At 42.3% G+C, this 24802-nt stretch overlaps 1 protein-coding gene across 1 annotated transcript in view; it reads right to left on the reverse strand.

Moving 5' to 3' along the window:
- Window positions 1-2743: 2743 nt before the first annotated feature.
- Window positions 2744-24802, reverse strand: part of LOC134491417 (guanine nucleotide-binding protein subunit alpha-14-like) — a 52134-nt gene continuing 30075 nt past the window's right edge. The window contains exons 3-7 of the mRNA XM_063295164.1: window positions 8283-8437; window positions 7067-7195; window positions 5880-6009; window positions 3323-3476; window positions 2744-2948 (exon numbers count right to left, since the gene is read on the reverse strand). Coding sequence (XP_063151234.1) covers window positions 2764-2948; window positions 3323-3476; window positions 5880-6009; window positions 7067-7195; window positions 8283-8437 — 753 coding nt within the window. The 3' untranslated portion in view covers window positions 2744-2763. The remainder of the gene's footprint in view (window positions 2949-3322; window positions 3477-5879; window positions 6010-7066; window positions 7196-8282; window positions 8438-24802) is intronic.

The following is a 24802-nucleotide window of genomic DNA, read 5'->3' on the forward strand; positions in this document are numbered from 1 at the left end:
CACTGTTTCAGTTGGCCTTTCCTTTTGTCTGGATATAGTTTTCATTTTCGCACCATATCTGCTGGGTTTATATATAAGCTATCAAATAGCCACATATTTTATGTAAAATATTTGTTAGATATTTAGGCTGCATTTTGTTCAGTAGGTTGAGGATGTAGTTATTAGGGAATTGCTGAAGGATCATGAAAGGAGGAGTTGGCTTGAGGGAGGAAAGAACCAAGAATACTTATTTCAAGACAAAGTCTGTGTTTAGGTAGAGACATTCATTATACAGCAGTTTGTTGTTTTGGTTTGGTTTGGTTTTTTTGCTTTCCTATTTTTATTCTGCTGAACTAGTATTTTATAAAGCAAATGCTGAATACATGTCCCTTAAGAAGCATTCTTTACTAAGTATGGGTTATCCACTTGCCCAATATGTATCAAACTTGACTATAAAGGTAAAGAGGTCATCTATTTTAATCTAGGAGCTGCAGCCCCAGCCCCCCACAAAAAAAGTGGTGGCAGCCTGTTCAAGTAGGAAGAAACTGCCTTCTGAGAAAGGCACCTTTTAGATGGCTTTGGTTAACCTCCAGCCAGAAAAAAGCTAGTAGGTTGGGTAATTTTAAAAAATGATGTACTATATGTATAATCTATCAGCTTAATATAATCATCATCATGGCTTAACTTTCATGGCCCTATGTAGATAGATGTATTTTTATGTGTGGGAGTTTTTTTCTAGATTAAAAAAAATCCTTCCGGGGGGAAATGTGAATGTGGAAACTAAGTTATGTAATAAAGATGATGTCAATAATTTTAATATACCTTCCAATCATTTTTCATTTTTTTAAAAAAAAATAACAGGAAGAGATGCAGGCAATTATTTCAGAGGGCTTTTATCAAATGCCACTGCTGTTATACAAATAACTTCTGTTTCACTGTAATAAAGTTCTACCTTACCACCACCATCTCTTAAGCAAACTTCTCTTTCTTTTGATCATTCTCTCCCCCAATTAGGACAATAATATATTTGTGCATGGAGAAGGACTGTGGATCCACACAGAGGCAAATACCACTGGTGTTCTGACATACACTTTTCCTTAATGAACAAAAAAATATTTGAGGACAGACTTTGTTTTAAAATAATGCCAACCTTACAGACATTACCACATTACCTAGCAACAGCCAGTCTCTGGCAGCACGTTAGAGGCAATGCCAATAGAAGCAGCTCTTCCTGCCTTCCCTTGAACGATTATCTGATAGCTGCCCAAATATTTAATCTCCCTTCCCCACTTATTCCCTTTGTATTGATTCAATGAGATTATAAAATATGAAAATGAGGATTGTTTTTACTGATCCAGTTGTAAGCTAGTGTAGAGTAAATGAGCTAAAAGATTTTGAATAGTTAAAACACCTTTCTTAAAAGGGATTGAATGGAGTACCAAAGTATTATTCAAGTTATAAACAAGTAGTAGTTTATAATGGAGATACTAAAAACCTCTATCATCCATCCATCCATCCATCCACCCATCCTCTATCTATCTATCTATCTATCTATCTATCTATCTATCTATCTATCATCTATCTATCTATCTATCTATCTATCTATCTATCTATCTATCTATCTATCTATCTGCCAAATTTATATAGCCGCCCATCTCACTAACATGACTCTGGGCAGTGTACAATCAACAAACCATTAAAAACAAATACAACAAATCATTACAAAATAAACACTCTAAGCACAATACAGCCATCTTGCAGGCTCGCTATGGGATCCCCAAAGTTGTTGGGAAAACCATTTTTTAAGGGCTTCCCAGAAGACTAATAGGGAGGGATCCAACCTTACCTCGAGGGAAATAATGTTGCAGAGGGTGGGAGCCACAGCAGAAAAGGCACATCTCCCGAGTCCCATCAGATGGAATCCTTTAGCAGACAGGACTCATAGGATACCCCTCCTGACAGGTAGATGTAATTGGGAAGAGGCAGTCCCTCAACTGTATCTTTGGCTTTGCAATAGCATTTGTTAACCTCTAACATTAAAACATCAAGGCTTTCCATAAAAGCACCTGTCAGATGCAGTTGTTTGTCATTTAGTGAGAAAACATTCAAACAGCCCTTTTAGCATCAGTTGTTTAATTGCAAAGTAAAAGGTAAAGTCTTCAGTGAAGCTCAGCTCATGGTAACTTCATGCAGATTTCACAGGAAGAGTATATAAAGGCCTTACTATTGCCTTCATCAGAGCAGTTCTTCTGACTTCTCCATCTAGCCTGGGAAGGCTGGGTAGTTCACATCCAAGTACTAACCAGGCTTGATATTACTTTGCTTTTGAGCCTACACAAGAACAACCAGGTGCTGCCATCTGTTGAGGCTGATTGTTCACTACAAAGTAATTGTGGTCTTGGAGAAAGGCACTATTAAAAACAGGTGTAATAAGCAATTATTCATATCCAAGCACTTCTCTTTCTGTTGAATGATAACAAAACAATTCCTCTCAAACTATCATACCTAAGGCCTCACTAGGTTTAAATGTACATCTGTTGTAAATTATGAAAGGCAAAAGGATCTCTGCATGTGAGATTTTTTTAAGGCCCAAATGCTCACAAATCCAAAAAAAAGTAAAAGAATATTCAAAATCTATTCTTTAAAAAGTTCTAAACTTATTTGAAGTTCCCTTCCATGTTCAGCAAGGACACAAATAATTGTTAAAAATATACAAAAACTAACTATTATGAGTAATAAATAAAATGCAGTATAGTCAAATGGATGTAGCTGAATCCCTTTTATTCATGCCAGGTTGAATTCCTTTAGATTGAGATTAAGGATGGTGTCTTTAACAGCAGCAAACACAAATCGAATGTTCTCAGTGTCAGTGGCACAGGTAAAATGGGTGTAGATGTCTTTGTCTGAATTCTGATCTTTATATAAATCCAGAATGAACTCTCTAGCAGCTTTGACATCTTGTTTTGGTCCTGTTTAAAATAAAAATTGATAATTTAAGAAACCGAGATCTTACATCTCCAAATATGTTTTTATGTTTATTAGCATATGCAGAGTTATTTAATTCCAATTCATGTTTTCAAACATACTAGCTTGAACAGATGACAACTTTTTGTTTTAGTATCAGTATCCATCTGTTAGGATTAGAATCTGATAATGTTTAACTTCAATTACAATAATACACACGAAGTGTTCCAAGTAATAAAGTTACACAAATTTTGATAGTATGGAAGAGAACTGTGGTAACCTGAGACGTTTTACCAAGAGAATGCTAATTGTATAAGTGAATAGAAGAAATTCGATTATTGCATATCAGAGATTAGTCCTATTTGGAATAATTATTTACCTGGGAACTGGGGAAAGTAGGTAACTAAATGAGAGTACATAATTTTCTCTTCTAAAAGATCTATTTTGTTTAAGAACAAGATGACTGAAGAATTCTGAAACCAAGGGTAGGTAATTACTGTTTTAAATAAGGCCTTGCTTTCTTCCAAACGATTCTACAAGAAAAGTATAAAAGAACAAAGAAGTATTTTTAAATAGGTTATCTTCAAAAATTGCAGTACCTTTATTTCATACTCAAAATATACTCTACCATTTTTTCTATCCTGACATGTACACAAAATGTAATTAATTTGGGCAACTATATTAGTTATCCATACAATGCCATAAACTATGTTACACATCTTAAAATAGAAGTATAGATACAGGCAAACTTCACTGGTCTTTGGACAGAATTGTTCCTGGGAACACTAGAACTTTCTCCCCCCACCCCCCCAACACAATGATCCATTTCTTCCTGGGATTGTATAATTGTTTTGCAGAAGTAAATCTCCCAGAACAGGAAAAGCTTAATGATGGAACACTTCCAGAAAACTACTGGACCACCTCCAAATGGCACAGTTGGCAAGAAAAACAGTATTCTGTCCCTGGAATGGCGGGTTTTGCATATGACTAATAAAATGGAGTCTGTCTGTACAAAAATGAAAGACTAACCATACAAGAAATACTAAAATATAACTCCATAAGCACTGCTACAAGATGGTGCCAGGTAGCAGACTACTTCCTTATAGCTGTTTATTATGAGTGCTTTACAGATACTACATTTATCTGGTGCTGGAGGATTGCAATGGACTGTAGGATTGTGAAAACAGGTAGTCCTCGGTTAATGACCACTTGTATTGCAACTGTTTGAAGTTACAATAGTGCTGAACAAGTGGTTAAGACCCGTCCTCAAAGTTCCGGCCATCCCAGCATCCCCACGGTCAAGTCTCCCCCACCCACACACTATGCCCCAGCCACTCTGCGGTCACATCGTGCCACCCTGGCAACTCACACACCCTCCCTAAGCCTTGAGTTTGCGCCACATCTCCCCAGCCGCTCACGCACCCTCCTCCACCTAGTAGCAGCCACCCTAAGCCTTGCACACTTGTGCCATGCCAGCCACACACACTCCCAGAGCCTCGCTGCAGTTGCATTTCACCCTCCCAACTACTCAAACATCCTCTCCCACCCAGCAACAGCCACCCCAAGCCCTGTTGTGCTTGCACTGCACCTCCCCGCCACCCGCGCACCCTTGTGCACCCTCTCCAAGCCTTGCTGTGCTCACACTGCACCTTCCCCAGCCACTTGCACACCTTTGTGCACCCCCCCCAGCAGCAACCACTCAAAGCCCCACCACTCCATAACTGGTCTCCCGTGGACCCCCTCACTCCCTCTCCCACCTAGCATCTGCCACTTATCTGCCTGGCAGCCTGCTTACAAACCACCTGGGATTTGCAACTTCCTGCCGGCTTCCCCACTGACTTTGATTGTTGGAAGCCAGCAGGAAGTAGTGAGGAGGTGGTCACTTAATTACTCATGATCCTCGCTTAGGATGGGGACTACAGAGTTTGCTGTTGCTAAGCAATGTGGTCACTTGACATTGCGCTTTACGACTTCATCGCTTAGTGGCAGAAATTCTGGTCCCAAGTGCCCTTGTAACTCGAGGACTACCTGTACAATGTCCCTGGAGGCTGGCTCATAGTGGAATGCTTTGAATGATGTAGGTTATGTGTTCAGAAAACTCATTAGCACAAGGAACAGAGACTGAAGGAGTCAGAAGAAGCTCAAAGCTAATGCTAGTTGGCAACTGGAAAGTGTAGGCAGGGGACCTTTGCCCAGCAATAGCTGGTGCTCCAGCTGTGGCCCTACCTGGAGCAGGAAGACCCTGTTACAGTAACTCATGTCCTTATCACTTTGTACATGTGACTGTCTCTGAAGCCCACCTGGGAGCTACAGATCAGATGCAATGTTAGCTAGCACAAGTTGCCAAAATGACATTATACCTGATTAGCTTCCAAACAGCTTTTAGATACAATTCAAAATTTTGATTTTGACATATGTATGCCTTGACACTTAGGTACCTTCAGGACCATATACTCCAGCCAGGCTTGATCCATCTGATTGGGCTCAGGGGTATTGCCCTTTAGAAACAGTGCCCCTTCTTTGGAAGAGCCTGCAGAGATCAGACTTGTCCCCTTGATCTTTCAGAAGATGCTAAAAACTACACTCTTCCAGAGAACATTTCTTGATTGGGCCACTGTTAGGTTTGATTTTGTTGGCTGATTACTGAAACTATTTGTTGTCATTTATTTAATATTAATCATATATTAATTTATTTCCTACCATGGATTTTTTTTTTTTGAGCATGTATATACCTCTGTTGTTAACTGCCAGAAGTCCAAGCCAATTATGGTGGTACAGCTATCTTTTTAGGGGCATATTTGGGCAGTTGTCTCTCATGTTATTTTTTTTTTCAGATAACTGGCACTAATATCAGCCTTCCATGCTAACTTCTGTTATGATGCATATAAGAATATTACATGTTTATTACTGCAATAAACTACTTTTCTTTTTCCTACCTCATTGTGGGATTCTGCCAAGACTTGGTCATATTCACTCAGAGCAACTAAAAATATTATTGATGTAACATTTTCAAAGCAGTGAATCCATTTCCTTCTTTCTGATCTTTGTCCACCAACATCTACCATTCTGTAAAAAGGAGCATAAATAACTATAAAGCCAGTCATCCTGTAAAGCACTACATAAAGCACCAACTTTCAGGCTGCTCTTTGCTATAAAGAAGTCCTGACAACTGAATGTTACATTTGTAAAAATTAACAGATAAATTATGTCGCAATATATTGATGGTAGAAAAGTTATTCCAGCGATGAAGTGTGGTATCTGAGCTTTATGGGTACCAATTCTATTGTTGGATCAAATAATGTGTAACTTCGTTCCATCTCCACCAGTCTTTCACAACACACATTCCTATTATTAAAATTGCTTGTCTGGTGTCACCCAGCTGGCTTTGTGCCTAAGGTGGGACTAGAACTCTCAGTCTCCCAATTTCTAGCCTGATGCCTTAACCACTACATCAAACTGGCTCTTGTAAAGGATCTAGGTTTACTTAAATCTTGCAAAGGAAAGTCTAAAGAGGATATAACACCTGAAAGAGCATCACACGAAAGTCAGTCAAAACATGTTCTTTATCACTCAGAGGGCATGACAGAAGACAGATTTAAGGCAGGTTTTCGTTAAACATTAGGAAATGCTGCAATCTTTTACATTAAGCACAATTCAACAATGGAATCAATTACAGGTGGTATGCTCCTCTTCACCGAATATGATCAAGCAGAGGCAGGTTAGCCTTCCATCATGGATATTTTAGTTTGGACTTGGTTCTTTCCAAATCTTGATTCTATGATTCTAAAATCTTTATTTGCAGATGGAAATGGGTGTAACATAATAGCAAAGACAAAATAAGATTGGAGAGGACTCATCTAATCTTACGCATTTTCTTTAGTGTAAGTTGCATTTTCAGTTGACTTTGGGGACACCACTTGAAGCATTCGTTGTGTTGAGCTATTTCAATTGCTTTTGTCTGATTTGTTCAACAGCTGAAAGCCTGTACATTTTGACAATCAACCTGATTTGCAATGGGGGTTGAATAATTTCGATTACAACTGTAGTTATCCATTAACTGAAAACAATTGGTGCATGTATTATAATCTTGATGACTAAGAGAAGCCCTTAAGGATGGACTTACCGAAAAAGAACATTTTCTAGCACAAAAGGGTATTCAATTATTCCAGTGGTTGGTATTCTCACTCTGAGGACATCTTGCTCATTTGGCACAAATGACGGCATAGCAATGCGTTCTAAATCTGAAAGGAAACTTCAAAATCAAAGCCATACGTCTTTTTAGTTCATGCAATCAGAAAGCATTTGATATTGTTATAAATTAATCCAACATAGGCTAAAAGCAATATTTCACATGAAAGCTAATATAGAAGAAAGGTTTTCAAAATGTATTTAGAGTCAGGATGCTGTTGTTGAAATCTTTCTTCTACTTTAAGCTCACAGACAGTCTTAATACTTCTCTGCCCCACAGAATACCACTCCCCCTGAAATCTACTCCTTTCAGAAGAGCCCTAAACACTTGGCTTTTCTAGCAGGTCCTGAGACAAAGTGATCTGTAACTCTAATTCTTGATTGCTGTTTTTCCATTAATGTTGTTCCCTGAAATATGTGTATCTTGATATTACTGTATTTCTGTTGTTAAATTCAATCCCTTGTATGTGTCCAGAGTTGCTTTGGTGATCAAAGTGAGTAGTAAACATGATGATGATGATGGTGATAGCCTCTAAGATAAAATACCCAATTCTACAGATAACTAGATAATGTACAGGAAGCACTTGTAATATCCATTTAACAGAGATGGACAATCTGTGGGAAACAATTTACATGCATGTCCCCAACACAGTAAAAAAAATGCTTTATATTTGTGACAGTCTCCTAAAATCATGCCACCAAAATTTGACATTACAATTACATTTTTGGTAGCAAGATTTTTTTCCTAATAAATAAAAGCAAGCAAGCTTCTGGAAGACTTAACAAAATGGGGGGGAAAACCCAAACAACTCAATCTTCCCCTTCCAAAAACAGACTTTAAACTGTCGGCATTGAGTCTTCAATGATGTCACTGTGTCACCAAGCCCGCTGCAGCCCACCAAGGACTCCCCAAAAGAGGAAAGAGAGGGGGGGGGATTATGCAGTCCCCAACCAGAGAAACACTCTGTGATCCTGTTACATATGTATTTCAACTATGTTTTATTAACTATTCAAGACCTTAAAAATTGAACATGCACACCTGATAAAATATGTTCATTAACATACCATCCAAAAGAGCAATAATAAGCTACAATTTAAAAAAAAATATAGAAAAAATCCAAGGTGAAATCTGGCAAGTTTACTATACATACTATTTAGCTGAGTCTGACAACTGGTATTCTCTCCGTCTGTGGTAGCACTCCTGGGTGCCTGGATCCTTCCATAGCCTCTTAATTGCTTCCACATATTTTCTGTCCAGAGTTTGTATTTTGTCTATATGTACCTCTTCAATCATCCGGCTGTCCTCCTGAAATGGAGGGGCGGCATAGTTATAGATTCAAAATCAGTTTGAACAACAGAAAAGGTCAAACTGGAATCCATCAAGTATACATTAAGCAAAGCATAACCAAGAGTACAAAATAACCTGACTGTCCAATTCAGCAGCTGGAATGAAGCTTTACTTAACAGCAATCCTTGTAAGGTTGATTGAGATAACAATGGCAAACATACCCAATATGATCTATGGAGGAAAAAGTTAAATATTTTATTGTTTCCATAGTGCATCAATAGCTTTGAACTGTTGAGGAAAAACCAACAAATATTCTTATGCTGTTTGGAGATTCATGTCCCTTGTTTGGAAGATTTGATGTAGATCTGATGTGACTTTTGATTAGACATACAATCTGTCTGAGCAATTAAGCAGCAGTTTATGCAGAACTCTGAATGGCTGGCTCTACAAAGCATTGAATGGCTGGCTCTTCCAACAACCAGGGAGCCATTCTAGATACATACCCTAATTAAAGCAGTCTTTAAAAAGCTACCCATTGCTATTTGTTATTTCTAAAGTGCCAAATAAGCACCTGTCTGTTCAGTTAAAAGCCTGCCTAAATTGCAAAGTGATGAGCAAAAATTCCAACCTGAATTTGGAGTTAACACTACATCTTCTGATTTAGATATATGAAGACAGGGAAAAAAGAATTCATCCAGCTACACCAGCTCTTGCAAGCACATAACTCTCAGTGCACCTTTAAAATTGTACAGCTCTTAAACAGGCACATTTGTGGAATGTGCAAATGTGGAACATTTACCTTGTTTTCTTCCCTTCCTTTCTTAGTGCTGATGTCATGATTGTATAAGCTTATATATAATGAGTGCCCTCTAAGCAGAAAGGAGGAATGTTAAATAAGCAAGCAAGCAAGCAGCAACACACGGTGGCCTTTGAATTTACAGGTATTTAATTCTGGCCCAGCATCCAATATCCCAAACTATTTCTTTGATTTTTTTTTTCAAGGAAAGCAAATACTAGGGACTAAGGTCTTCCTGGCCCCTAATCTCACATGTGTAGGTCTAACCTTTGGCAGTAATGTTCCATGATACAAATACAAATGAATCTAAACTGAAAATGAATTTCTTCACTGCTAAAGTACCTGACATTTCCACTTGCACCAGGCTGATTCCTTTAGCATTAGTCAGAGTGTCACTTTAAGGAGTAAAGAAATCAAGCACTTTGGAAATTTTATACAAATGATTGAGCAACAAATGAAAGTATTTTATTTGCATTTGACTATGTAAATAAAACCAACCTAACAGGCATGAGAAGGTCTAGTTTTCTCACTTAAATAAAAATTAATCATGCTGGGTCTTTTGATTGCAATACATTTACTACTGCTACTACTAAAAAAATTAAATCACAACAAATCCAGCACACACAATTGGGATGCCTATTGTGGAATGTAATGATGGCCCTCCTCTTTCCTGGACTGCAATTTCACTAAACAATTATTTGATTGCAAATTACAGAGAAAAACATATATGTAACCTTTCTACAATAGGAATACCAGTACTCTTTATCCCTCCATGAAATAACTCTGAATTGGACTTCAGGGAGGCATGGCAAGCTAATCATGTCTCCAGGGGAGCGGAGACCATGACTGCAGCAAAGACCAAAGAACCGGTGAGTACACTGGTTCTTCAGAACCTCTCCAGACAAGGGGAGGATGGGAGATCAGCTACATGTGCTTTGGATGGTTGCTCCTCACGAGGAGACCACAGGGCAGAAGTCTCCCACGGGTTTGAGCACCAGGAGATGAAGGAATCAGTCATCAAGCTCACAATCACGGTGGAGCCTTTTAAAGGACACTAAGTTCGCTAACCTTGCTTTCTAATCATTTTTGGTAATTGCTTATTTAACTATCCTAAGGCTAATAGAGATCTTCAGAAGGACAAGTTTGAAAATCCACCAGAAATGAGTCTATCTTCATTTCTGAACAAAAGAAAAAGATAAGTGTAAGAACTTTAAAAAATTGAAATAAATGGCAAAAAGCTACAGTAAGTAAAATTTTGAACTAAGAAAGTTATAATTGAATTAAGGGTCCAGACAAATTTGGAACATTTACTATAAGACTTTGGAACTATATAAAATAAACAGCTTTTCATGGAAACCAAAATTATTTTATCTACTGTAAATCGAAACAGAGATTAGATTATGATTTAAATTGGACATTAGAGGGGACTAAATATTCCTGGCAAGAAAGAAAAAAAGTACAAACCTGCTTTTGGTTTTGATCAGTATTGGGACTTACAAAATGACACAAAATGCTATAACATTTGAAATATTAAAGGACATCTTTGAAGAATGGGGCCAGAAATTAGTAGCCACAATATCAACAATATCAGTAATGATGTCTGCTTCTATGGATAGACTATGGTCAAAAGACATTAATGAAGGAATGACAGATGTGAAACAAATCTTGCTTGATTCAGAAATAGTAGAATCAGAAATACTGGATTAAAAAAAAAGTGTGGATTCCAAGCCAGAGAAGGCATTTCAAGTGGAAATACAAATGACAGGCCAAGAGAATGGCCCAGATAAGGACATTTTACTAGATATACAAAAGAAGCTGGCTGAAGTTTTAAAAATTAAAGAGGAAATACAAATGATAAACCAAGAAAACAATAATCTCTTTTTTCTGGATTTACAAAAGAGGCTTGTTAAAGCCTCAAAGAAGCCTTTGTGATGGGAAAAAGAAGAATTGAAGAGAGATCAAATCCTACAACAATATTTGAATGAATTAAAGATTAAGATTTTCAGAAGTAAAAGGAAGGAATATAGAGTTGGTTTATTTAGTCAAAATTAAAATAAGATACGTTTTTATAAAGTTCTGGCAAGTCTTTACAGACTTTTTGTTGACAACACAATTGAAAAGTTGATGTCTTATGGATTTGCTTATAGATAAGGGATGGATTATGGGGAGAAGAAATATCTGTTTGTAACTTTATAGGGGGCGAAGTGCTACCAAACTTGTTTATAGTTGTTGTGATGAAGATTGGAACTCACTTCTTTATATATTTCTTTTTTTTCTTTATCTGATTCCCCTTTTTCTTTTCTTTTTTCATTTTCCTTCTTTGCACTTTTTATTCCTTCTTTTTACTTTCTTTTTCTGAGTTTAGTTGGTATTAGTTTTTATTACTGTAATTAAAATCTGCAATAAAAAAATTTACATACACACACATCACTATGAATCAAAATGCAAATAGGTTTAGTAATTTACACTGTTGGGGTAAAAATAAGGTGATTATTGGAATTCCATGTCTTATATTCAGAAGCAGTATAAACACAAAAACAGGACTTTGATGTTATTCCCATATATACATATTCACAACTTGTAGAGAATCAGGGAGATGATCTTGAGGGAAATAGACCTTTAAATAAGCGAAAGGGCTGAAACATCCCTTAAGTCCTGGGAAACAAGACAGTATTCAGAAGAGACTCAGGCAGGCTCCTCCCTGATTCACTGGAGTATAAGAGGAGAGGGAAGTAAATTACAATTAGGCTTGTATGATTCTGTTACTGTCATGATCACCATTGCGATGCTTGTGACATTGCAATGGCTCACATAACAATACAGGGAAATGGGTACCGGGCGGATTAAGGGAAAAGGCAACTAGCTAACAAAAGAGAGCAACAGGTGCTGGCAACAAAGTATCGACTCTAGCCGGAGGCACGGAAGAGAGAGATACAATGTTGCAAAGAAGGTAATTGACAAGACCAGACCACGAGGCGCACCCGAGCTGTCAAAAAGACTACGAACCTGATCGCCCGGGAATGAACCATCACCGGCTGGGAAAACAGTCAAGGAAACGCCCGAGGCACAGGAGGGGCTCCACGACCCCTCACCTACTGGCAACGGAACCAACGGGGCTCGGGGCGCACCCGGAGTAAGAAGGGGTGGAGTGCTGACCGGCGTGGGCTATTTAAATCCTGTTCCGGCGTGCTCCACTCACTCTCAGCTTTTCTAAGGGCATGCATTCTATACTCAAATAAAACCAGAACCTAAGCCTACACTAGCATCTGTGTTTTTACTGGGTAGCAGGCAGAGCCTGACATAAAGCTGAGAGTCACCAAACCAAAATCGCCAAGCTCCACCGGACGAAAATTTTTCCGCGGGAGAGACCAATTGGTGAAAACCGGAACCGGGGACAGCGATGGAGCCAGCACTTCGCACCAGAGGCGTGAAGGATGGCCCGCAAGAGGCAGAGGCGACTCGACAGCAGCTGAAGGCAGCGTACCTGAAAGGGGACACGGACACCCTCCCTGCCCACACCGCGCCCCAGTTCCAGACCTGGAGCTCCAACCCAGACGGGAGAACCCCGACAGAAGACGAAGTCGGGGACCAGCAACTCCTCGCTTGGGCCGGCGGAGCAGGACCCTGGACGGGAACACCCTACTCCACCTGGAGGCTCCGCTACCCCCAAACACCTGAGCAGGAAGGCGCAAGACTACGTACCGGACAGCATTGTCAGCACCGACATCGGACGACCAGGGCACACCAGACAGGGTCACGGCCCTGGAAGCCAGGGTACAATACCTTGAGCACCTGCTCCTGTCCCCGACATCGGCAGACAAGGACACGACCCTGAAAGCCAAGGTGCGAAACCTGGAACATATGCTCCAGTCCCTAGCAACAATCGTCAGCGAATGCTCCAAGACTGAGGCGGCACAGGGGGTAAGAGGGGATCGGGGCAACATACCCACCCCGCCAACAACCCCGAGCGGAAGGGGCCAAGCACGAGACTCTGTCGCAGGGATTCACGGCCCCAGGCCAGTAGGAGCCATCCCTCACCACCCACAGGTAGGGGACCCGCAAATTGGGAGGTTTGCCAAAGACTTCCCCGTACAATTTGACGGGAACCCTACGAAACTGTCCTTTCTAACAAATGCGAGGGACTGCATGGCCCAATACGGCCATTGCTTCAACACAGAAGCCACTAAAATCTCGGCAGTGGCCACCAAGCTCCAAGACAGGGCTGCGGACTGGTATGTGCAGATGTCCGAGTCTGGAGCCCCAGCCTTGGCCGATTTCCATGACTTCCTCGCCGAGTTGAAGCATTACTTTGAGGACCCCCTGGCGAAAGAAAGGGCCAAGTGCACACTTCAAGCGCTACTCCAGGGAAGAAAACCGGTGGCCGACTACGCCCTCAAGTTCAAGGTCCTCGCAGGCAAAATCACGGAATGGTCTGAGGCCACCCTGATCGACATGTTCAAGCGTGGCCTCAACCGGGAGGTGCTTCAATGGGCACTCTACAGGGACGACCCAGCCTCCCTTCACGGGTGGATTTGCCTAGCCGGAAAAGCGGAGCACGCTCAGCGCACGTTCCTGCTCGCAACCGCAGATGACAAAATCCTGCCCAGCACAAGAGGACCAGTCCCACAGTCGGGCCCAATCTGGCACGCAGACCAACAACGGAGGCTTGCCCACGGGCAGTGTACCAGATGCGGGAAAATGGGCCACTGAGTGGCGGACTGTTTCACGCTCCCCACCTGCTCTAAGCAGCACCGCTGGGCAGGTGGTGAAGAATGGGCGCAACAACCCCAGGGTGAGTGACAATTGCTCCATCCTGGCAGGGACAATTGAACTCTCTTACAGCCCTAGAGCCATTGCGGCCGAAGCTATGGTGGATTCTGGGTGCTCCAGAAATCTGATCCACCCGGACATTGTCGCTGCACTAAAACTGCCTTGTTTCCCCCTCCCTAAACCGCTGGCGTTCCATCAACTAGACGGTTCTACAGCGGGGGGGAGACCGGCCACCCAGAGGACCGGAATGGTCACCCTGACAATGGTCACCCACAAGGAATCAATAAACTTTGTGGTGACCCAGATAGGGAAACCCATAATAGTGCTGGGGATCCCCTGGCTAGCACGCAACAACCCACACATAGACTGGAGGACACGCTCTATCAAGTTCAAAGACGGGGTCTACCAGGCACCGACACCGGACAAACCATCTGCTCCGACGGTGGGGAGGGCAGAAGTCGTTGACCACACCCACGACCCCCCCCCCAGAAGGACTGCCGGAGCAATATGCAGACTTTGCAGATGTCTTCGGAGAAGAGGAGGCGGACCAATTACCCCCCCACCGCAAGACGGACTGCACAGTTGAACTCCCAGACATCCCATTACCCAAGCCCAAGATCTACCCCATGACCCAGAGAGAATTAGCGGCGCTGCAGGAATTCTTGGATAAAAACCTCTCCAGGGGCTTCATAGAACCAGCAAACTCACCGGTTGGAGCACCCGTCCTATTTCAGGAAAAGAAGGACGGCACCCTGAGACTATGCACCGATTACCGCAGATTAAATTCTGCTTCCCTATCCAACAAATACCCCCTATCCCTCGTAAAGGACATGCTAGCACACCTGTCAAAGGAAAGAGTGTTTTCCAAACTCGACCTCCGCGAGGCGTATTACAGAATCCGCATCAGGGAGGGGGACGAGTGGAAAACGGCATTCAACTGCCCCTTGGGCTCCTTCCAATACAAGGTACTGCCATTCGGTCTTGCGGGGGCCCCAGGGGTCTTCATGCAACTCATCAACAAGGTACTGCATGAACACCTATTCAAGGGTGTACTGGTTTACCTGGATGATGTCCTCATCTACACGAGGATGCAGAGGGAACACGAGAGGTTGGTGAGGCAAGTCCTCACTAAGCTACGGAAAGCCAAACTCTACGCTAAGCTGTCCAAGTACGAATTCCACAAATCACGCTTGGACTACCTAGGGTACAGAATCTCTGACAAAGGTGTAGAAATGGACCCCGCGAAGGTCCAGGCAGTTTTGAGCTGGGAACGCCCACGCACCAGGCACCAGCTTCAAAGCTTCCTCGGGTTCGCGAATTTCTATAGGTCCTTCACGAGGGGGTTCGCGGAAATCGCCCTACCCTTAACTGATTTGCTCAAGACCAAGGGCGTCGGGGAGACGCGCAAGGTAAAAAACCCGGGGCCGTACTTAATTGGACTCCTGCCTGTCAAACCGCGTTTGACAGGCTAAAAGCGCTGTTCACAGTGGAGCCAATCCTAGCTCACCCGGACCCCGAACGACCTTTTGTGGTGCAGGTGGACGCCTCTGACTTCTCAATAGGCGCCATCCTGCTGCAAAAGGATTCCGTGGGAATCCTGAAGCCATGCGCCTACCTCTTGAAATTCTCGGAGACAGAGAGGCGCTGGCACATATGGGAAAAGGAAGCGTTTGCGGTTAAAGCAGCACTGGAGGCTTGGCGTCACCTTTTGGAAGGGACGACTTGCCCGTTTGAGGTCTGGACAGACCACCGCAACCTCGAGGCGCTCCGTACGCCCCGGCGCCTCAGTCCCAAGCAAATACGATGGGCTCAGTTCTTCAGCCGGTTCAACTTCCAGCTGAAGTTCATACCAGGCAAAAAGAACTTCCTGGCAGACGCACTCTCCCGACTGCCCCAGGATGCGGAGCCTATCTCCGACATTGTAGGGACGGTGCTTTCCGATTCCCAGCTGGGTATGGCAGCGGTCACCCAGGGTCGTGCTCGGGGACAGCCTGCCCCCCCCTCACAAACAACTACGACGCAACCTGCTCCTAGACACAGGCAACCTCTAATACCAGGGGGGCTACAGGCAGATTTCATAACGGCATTGAAATCTGACCCCTGGCTCCTCGCCAACCCCAACAAGGTCACAATGGACCAGGACCTCGCATGGGCGGAGGGAAGGCTATATGTACCTGACTCACAACGGCAGGCGATCCTCAACAGATCGCATGACAGCAAACAGGCTGGTCACTTCGGGTTCCTGAAAACCCTACACCTGACTCGGAGACAGTTTTGGTGGCCGTCACTGAGGAAGGACGTCAAGACGTATGTGGCGTCCTGCCCAGTGTGCGCTATGGCCAAGCGACCGGCTGGCAAACCCCAGGGGCTGCTGCAACCCGTAGCTGAACCCTCCCGCCCTTGGGATGAAATCTCAATGGACTTCATAGTCGACTTACCGCCCAGCCAAAAGAAACCGGTAATTTGGGTGGTAAAAGACTACTTTTCAAAACAAGCGCATTTCATCCCCTGCGCCTCAATCCCGTCAGCCCAACAGCTGGCGAAACTGTTCCTAGTCCACATGTACCGCCTACACGGATGCCCCTCCCGCTTGGTGACCGATAGGGGCACACAATTAACCTCAAGGTTTTGGCGGGCTTTTTTGAAACTGATAGGTACCCAGCAAGCCCTGTCAACCTCCTGGAATCCCCAGACAGATGGATCCACAGAGATCCTTAATGCCACACTGGAGCAATTCCTCCGATCCTACATAAACTATCACCAAGACGACTGGGTAGACCTCCTCCCATTTGCAGAGGTCGCATGCAACAACGTGATACACCAAAGCACCGGAAAAACCCCCTTTGGGGTGGTGTCGGGTCGGGAGTTCATCCCCATCCCTGAACTACCTCAGCCTCCGTCCCCAACAGTGGCTGCCTGTGATTGGGGTGAGAAAACCGCAGATTCCTGGCCGGTCATCAAGGACACACTTAAAGAGGCACAAACAGCGTACAAATCACAAGTGGACAAACACCGGCGCCAGCAACCAACATTTCAGGTGGAGGACATGGTCTATCTATCCACCAGATTCATAAAATCGCCGCAACCGTCGAAGAAGCTGGCCCCCAAGTTTATTGGACCATTCCAGGTGACACAAATAGTGAACCCAGTCATGGTGCGCTTGGACCTGCCCCATAATCTAAAGAGACTGCACCCGGTATTTCACTGCAGCCTACTCAAGCCAGCAAGTGATCCCTCCCGGTGGCACCCACGCACGCCCCCCCCCCACCAGTGATGATAGACGGGCAGCAACACTTCGAAGTAAAGGAGGTGCTTGACTCCCGCAAGCGGCAGGGCTCCCTCCAATACCTCGTAAAGTGGAAACACTTTCCACACCCTGAGTGGGTCGCTGCCTGTGACGTCCAGGCTCCCGACCTGATTCACACCTTCCACACCGCCTACCCCTCCAAACCCGTGGCTTAACCTTTCTGAAGGGGGGCAGTATGTCATGATCACCGTTGCGATGCTTGTGACATCGCAACGGCTCACATAACAATACAGGGAAATGGGTACCGGGCGGATTAAGGGAAAAGGCAACTAGCTAACAAAAGAGAGCAACAGGTGCTGGCAACAAAGTATCGACTCTAGCCAGAGGTGCAGAAGTGAGATACAATGTTGCAAAGAAGGTAATTGACAAGACCAGACCACGAGGCATGCCCGAGCTGTCAAAAAGACTACGAACCTGATCACCCGGGAATGAACCATCACCGGCAGGGAAAACAGTCAAGGAAATGCCCGAGGCACAGGAGGGGCTCCACGACCCCTCACCTACCGGCAACGGAACCAACGGGGCTCAGGGCACACCCGGAGTAAGGGGTGGAGCGCTGACCGGCATGGGCTATTTAAATCCCGTTCCAGCGCGCTCCACTCACTCTCAGCTTTTCTAAGGGCATGCATTCTATACTCAAATAAAACCAGAACCTAAGCCTACACTAGCGTCTGTGTTTTTACTGGGTAGCAGGCAGAGCCTGACAGTTACTGTGGCCAATCTCAATAAAGAAAAGCTCTAGTCTTCCTGTGGAGTCGGTTTCCAGATCTGGTCTACCTCACAGGGCTGACACAACCATTGCTTTCAATACAGGTGTTATAACTGCAGACTTTTATTAGACAGATGTTGTGAAAGTTCCTAACATAAGGCTAATTGGTATAGTAAAATATGTACACAAAACTACAAACAATTAAAAGCTTTTTGACTTAAAGACAGTTGCAGCTTACTTATAAGATCTGCCACTTGCTTCCAGGAACATATACTGAAATTCTATTATAGTCTATTTCTATTTGAAAAGTCATAGCCAAGGTGGTCACCATAGTAACTAAGCACTGCCATCTTGTCTCCCTCTGTGCTGTGCTGGATATTATGCCTGCTACCCAGGAATAGCAGAGATACACTAGAATTGGTTCTTTGATTACAGCGTTTCCATGCTATTTGAGGAGGGAGGTGAGAAATGCACCTGACCAAGAAGTTATGTATATCTGAATCATACTAAGCATGCTAGAAATCTGCTTATCCAAACACTGAATTTCTGCTATCACCAGTGAAAAGCAGCCCACACTGGATTCCTGATAAGCAATAAATTCTTGTTTTGCTGAAGTGATAAGTGAAGTTGACCAAACCCTACTATTTATTAAGTTTTTATCCCACATTCCATTTCAAAACAGTGTTCAAAGGGCCTAATAATAAAGTAGGCGAGATAAAATACAACATCATAAGGGAAAATAAATTAAGATTTTAAAAACAAAAATATAGACCATCTCCTTCAGCAAACAGATCAGCTTAGATGTCAAAACCCTAGGTAAAGGTAAAGGTTTCCCTTGACGTAAAGTCCAGTCGTGTCCGACTCTAGGGGGCGGTGCTCATCTCCGTTTCAAAGCCTTGGAGCCGGCGTTGTCATAGACACTTCCGGGTCATGTGGCCAGCATGACTCACGGAACGCCATTACCTTCCCGCCGAAGCGGTACCAATTAATCTACTCACATTTGCATGTTTTCGAACTGCTTGGTGTGCAGAAGCTGGGACGAGCAACGGGAGCTCACCCCGCCGCGCGGTTTCGAACCGCCGACCTTCCGATCGACAGCTCAGCGGTTTAACCCGCAGCGCCACCGCGTCCCCACAAAACCCTACTGGTATAAAAATGTGTTTTCTTGTCAGCAACAAACATACAGATGGAACTAGCCGCCTGAACTTCCTTGCTAAAGAGTCCCAGCCATTAAAAAAGCCCTCTCTTGGGTTGCCACCAAAATTGTCCCAAATAGAGAGTTCCTGAAAGAGTAGCTGAAAAAATCTGTAAAGAGGACACCCAGATTCTCAAACGGCCTGACCCCTAGCCCTGGGCAGCTTTATAGACTGTTACCAGCACTCTGAAAGCAGTGGAGCCAAGGCGGCAAAGAAGACCCACATGTAACCCCAGGAAATATTCTGTCTGAAGCATTCTGTTTCATTCTAGTGTTGGCTGGAGACATGAATATGTGTGCACTTTTGCATGCAGATGATGTTGTTTTCATGGCTGGAACCCAGAATGATTTGCAGTGAATGGTAGATAAATTGTATGATTCAATGAGGGGGAGGGATCTGAAAAGTAATATGCTGAGGGCCAAGATAATTGTAACTTACTTGGAAAATGGAGTGAACAATTGCAATTTGTAAATAAGTGGCAAAAATTAGAGCATGAAGATGGTGACTGTGTACCTTGGAAGAATGTTTACTAAACATAGGGAAATGGAGAAATTTTAAGATAAGCAAAGGCTAGTTGAAAGGTAACAGGCAGTCTGTGGTGTAATGCAAGGAATAGATATTTATGGTTGTATACAAGGATATGCTTTCTTTATGCAGGTGAAATTTGGATATGTTGGAACAAACCTAAAAGTAGAATGCAGTGGGAATTTGGTACTTAAGGAAAAAAAAACAGGGTCAAGAATGAAGGCATGATAAATGAATGGGGGCTGAATACCAAAGCCAGTGACAAGTACAAAAGGTGCAGCTGAGGTGCTTTACAGAGAATGAATGAGGATTGAATTGCAAAATGGAGGGCAAATGGATTCAGAGGAAGGCAAAAATTGAGAAAATTGTTTTTGGATGGAGTTGGTAAGTTCCTCAAAACAAAAGCACCAGCAGGCTTAAAGAACTAAAGGCAACACGTGAACTGGAAATGTACAAGGTGGAAATAAGGATGGCTTGCAAAAAAGTATAGAGAAGCAATGGTGACTGGTGCTACTGTAACTCAGAATTGTATTTCCTTTTCTTTTGTCTCTTGACATAAATTTCTTTTGCTTACTACTTCCCCTTTTATGTTGTGTAAGTTTCCTATTGCAAAGGGAATAGTGTGCATGTGTGTCTATCCATTATACATGTACAGTATGCATTTTCCCATAATCAAACATGAGAAAACAAACTTCTGTAACCCAACTGATTTTGGGTGGAATAATTCCAAAGTAAGTGCTTTAGGGGGACGCGGTGGCGCTGTGGGTTAAACCGCTGAGCTGCCGATCGGAAGGTCGGCGGTTCAAAACCGCGAGGCGGGGTGAGCTCCCGTTGCTAGCCCCAGCTCCTGCTCACCTAGCAGTTCGAAAACATGCAAATGTGAGTAGATCAATAGGTACCGCTTCGGCGGGAAGGTAACGGCGTTCCGTGTCGTCATGCTGGCCACGTGACCCGGAAAAATGTCTACGGACAACGCTGGCTCTAAGGCTTAGAAACGGAGATGAGCACCGCCCCCTAGAGTCGGACACGACTGGACTTTACATCAAGGGAAACCTTTACCTTTACCTTTTAAGTGCTTTAGAGATATACTGGAGCCCTTTGCTTGTTCAAAATATCTGTAATTGTTTTTCACAGGAAATAATTCCATGTAGAATAGTCATTCCACAACAGAATAATTAGGCCAAATTTGTGAGCTACAGTATCACACAACTGTTCAATAGGAAAGACTGGGATACAATGATTGCCAGGTTCTCCACATCCTGCAAGGAGATACATCACAGGGTTGTTGATGTGGGGGAAAACTGGAGGACTGAATGGTTATGTGCACCATCTTGAATGAATCATGAATGAATGTGATTGGGTCATCCAATAACGGCCAAACTTATATTGCCTTCATAACAAAGGAATTCCTGCTATCATTGAATCCTCCTTTCCTCTTCCTCCTCCGCCACTTCTTTCTCCACCTCTACCTAGCTCTTGGAACAGATTATAATTTACCAGTTGTGCTGGTAAAAGAGGAAATGGAGCTTCATAGATTAAAATAAGAATGAGATGCGTCCAGATTTGTCTCTTCCACCTTGAATAAATGATAATCTGTTCTCCTTGATCTACCTCATAATCCAGGTTTATCTGAATCCAATCCATGCCCCCACGGGGGTTGGGGGGAGGGGGGAATATTCATTGGCTTTAACAAACAAGGGAATGAAATCCTTTCCACCTAGCTTGGATGGTCCCAAGACTGCAGATATGCTTAAGTAAGAAAAAAAGAAGTCTATTGCACATTACTGTAAATCCTTATACCTTTTGTTTAGCAAGAGAGACCCATTTGCTTGCCAAGCATGCTGCTCAGATAGTGTGCCCCATTCTGGAACCTATGCCCCATACATTTTATTCAGATTTTATAGATTAAATATACTAAGACTCTGTGACCCAACACCATGCTTCATTTACAATCACAATTTGTAAGGTATCATTGACTTACATATCACAATATTATCATAATATAATATTATCATATTCTGTGATAGCCATTCATTGCTCCTACAGATGTTTAAATAGCCTGCTTCCAATCACCACAGAATTTAGCGTATTCCCCTTCCCTAACAATGGGATTTAAATTAATTTCCAGGTGAATATTTAATCCTAAATGGCACCATCATGGTTACCTGCTTAAACTAGCATGCTACCATGGCTTTAACCAAGGCCTGAAGAAATAATGCAGCACAGTGTTATGCTGATGTCATACTGAAAGAATTTAGAAATAACTGTTCTTAGAGAGCAATTCAGATAAGGAAGGAAATTCAGATAAGGAAAATGGTGCAGGGAGGAGTAAACAGTCCCCTACTCTCCAGAGCTATGGTTCCAATCTGGGGGATGCTGGTAGCTCCTTTTAGCTTTAAAAGCAATCCATCTCAAGGGAATCCCTTCAAAAATGCTTACCATCCTAATTTTGTTTGGTGTAACGTGTGAAAGAAGGTGAAAATACTGTAGGTGGTTTCTATTATTTTAATTATTCCACACCACACTCCCTGAATATGGGATTAATAATACTGGCCTATTTTATACAGTGGATGCAAAAGTGTCTGAATTTAAGCAAATAATAGGAACTCATTATTATTATTTTTTACAAAAAGCACTACTATAGGTGCCATGAATGTATGTTATTAAAAACTCTATACCTCAACCTTGCATCTCTAATATTTGAGGACAGTAATATTGACCTATTATTCCACAACAAAAAAAAAGGTCCTAGCGGAGAGAAAACTCCACATCTAATTTATGTTTGAATCAATACTTTCCAAAAGTTTATATAAGTTCAGGCCTTGATTGGATCTATCTTCCTTCCTTCCTTCTTTATACACTGTCCCACATTGCTAGTTTCTTGTGATGGACATCTCTCTCCTGAGTGACTCAAACTACAAAAGCATACACAATTCAATTTCAATGTTATTTATTACTGCTTTTGGTCAGCAAATAGAAAAGGAAAGAAAAGAAAAGAGTCAATATAAACACAAATAAGCAGATACAGAAATCCATCTTAAATCTTACACGGATCCCCCATGGAAGTCTTGGTGCTAAATAACAAAACTTTACAACATTGTAGGTTGTATTAAAAAACTTTATCAGCCACCAGAAAATTGACATAGAAACTGTCTGACTGTCTGGGATTGTTGCTAGATAGGGAAAAATAAGATTTTGATGCAACATTGTGTAACTCATGCAATATAAAAGAGCATGAGTGATTGATGCCACCTCTTGTGTGCCACAAGGGCAGAGACGATGAGCCATGAGGAGTCCCCGGTATCTACCCCATAACAGTGCTGAAGGGAGGGTGTTGCGGTGAGCTCTGGTAAGTGCCCAACAATAGTTTGAGTAGGTCAGGGAATAAATAGAGGGAGCCAGGCCTCTTTGATGAAGTGTTTTTACTACAAACACTGGGGAGTCGGTTCAAATAATACTGCCGCCCAATTGCGAATAATGGTTGGGCAATCAGATTTTTAGCATGAGGTCAACCAAGTTTACATAAAAGGGTCTGAGAAAGGCTATATAAAAGGACATTCTGCTTAAGAGACTTCTTCCAACTGGATTAGAAATTATCACTGAGAATACAGTAGGGCAGCCCAACACTGCGTAGTTTCAAAGCTTTTTCATGTTAACTTTCACTGTGTTTGAGAGCATCAACAGTCTGAGACCACGCAGAAACTCAGTCCAAAGGAGAAGTTTTCAAACAAAGAAAGTCTTAAAAATGCCAAACAAATGTGAATACTATTTTCATCTTTATTTTCCTTCAAAAGAATAAATGTGTAAAGTCTTCTGCAAATCCTGAAGTTTCTGAATAACCTAACTTTTGCATTCCAATAAATAAAAACATTACTGTAATTCAGGCTTATTTTTTTTAAAGCAACTTGGCAGAACACCGTTTAAAAGTCTAGTTTTTACAAACAAAGCCCACTAAATAAACAACCCACTCCAGCTGTAACCATTATGAAAGTAGGCCTCATTGTTTAAGATTGTATTATATAAGATAAAAAGTTACAACCTTCCCAGTCGTTCATCAGACAATTCCTTCATCAGGCATCCTGATTATTTAAAGTATATTAACAGATTTCAAACTTTAAACCAAAGAAATACTATATATTTTTACATGCATAGATACTGCATGTTTAGAAGGGATGACTTTTTTTAAAAAAGAAAAAGAAAAACCTTTTAGATTTATCCAGTACCAAACAAAGGCCAAGGAGAATCTGAAGCATTTCATGAAATATGATCACCATTTTTATTGGCTGCCAATAATACATCTCAGACCTTCCTTTACCTCCCCAGAGCAGATAATTATAAATCTTTGCTGATCTACTGAGATCATGTATTTATAGATGTAAGCCTTTGTAATACTTTATTTTACACATTATTTTTTAAAAACTACCTTTGGCCCTTATTGGCTGTAGAGAGCATTGTTCAACATAATCAATTAGGGTCTTGCAGCAATTAAATTTCAAAGACAAAAAGGTTCTTCAGAGTAGAGAGGGAGACACAGGCACTACCCTGAAACTCCTTAAGCTGAAAACATCTGTTTCTGAGATTGTGCTGCAGCTGTAGAGGCACCCATGATTCTGGGGAAAAACGCTGCTCAAGTACCTCTTTGCCTTTGAATCTAAACTGCTGCAAGGACCTAATAAAAATAAAGGGATTTTTTAAAACCTGAATTCCCAATCAGATTCTTGAGTATTTACTTATATGTCAGTGCCTTAAAAACCCTATAAAACAGTGGTTCCCAAACTTTTTGAGAATGAGGATTCCTTTTTCTTTTGTGAATCCCCTTATGATAGTTATTTCTAATCACTGACACTACAAATACAATATGCTTTTAAATAGGCATATCAAACTTTTCTTTTTACCTTCCAATCAGCCTTGACTCCTCGCAACTACATGGATGATTCCGTGCAGCTTTCTAGGCAACATTTTGAAAGTGGTTTGCCAGTATCTTCCTAGGGTTTGACTTCTGTTCCTAGGGACCAAACTTCTGTAATACAGACTCACCACTACATGGCAACAGAGACTTTTATGTAGTTCTCTGTTGCCA

This window comes from Candoia aspera, chromosome 2 (genome assembly GCF_035149785.1).
Source record: "Candoia aspera isolate rCanAsp1 chromosome 2, rCanAsp1.hap2, whole genome shotgun sequence".
Lineage (NCBI taxonomy): Eukaryota > Metazoa > Chordata > Lepidosauria > Squamata > Boidae > Candoia > Candoia aspera.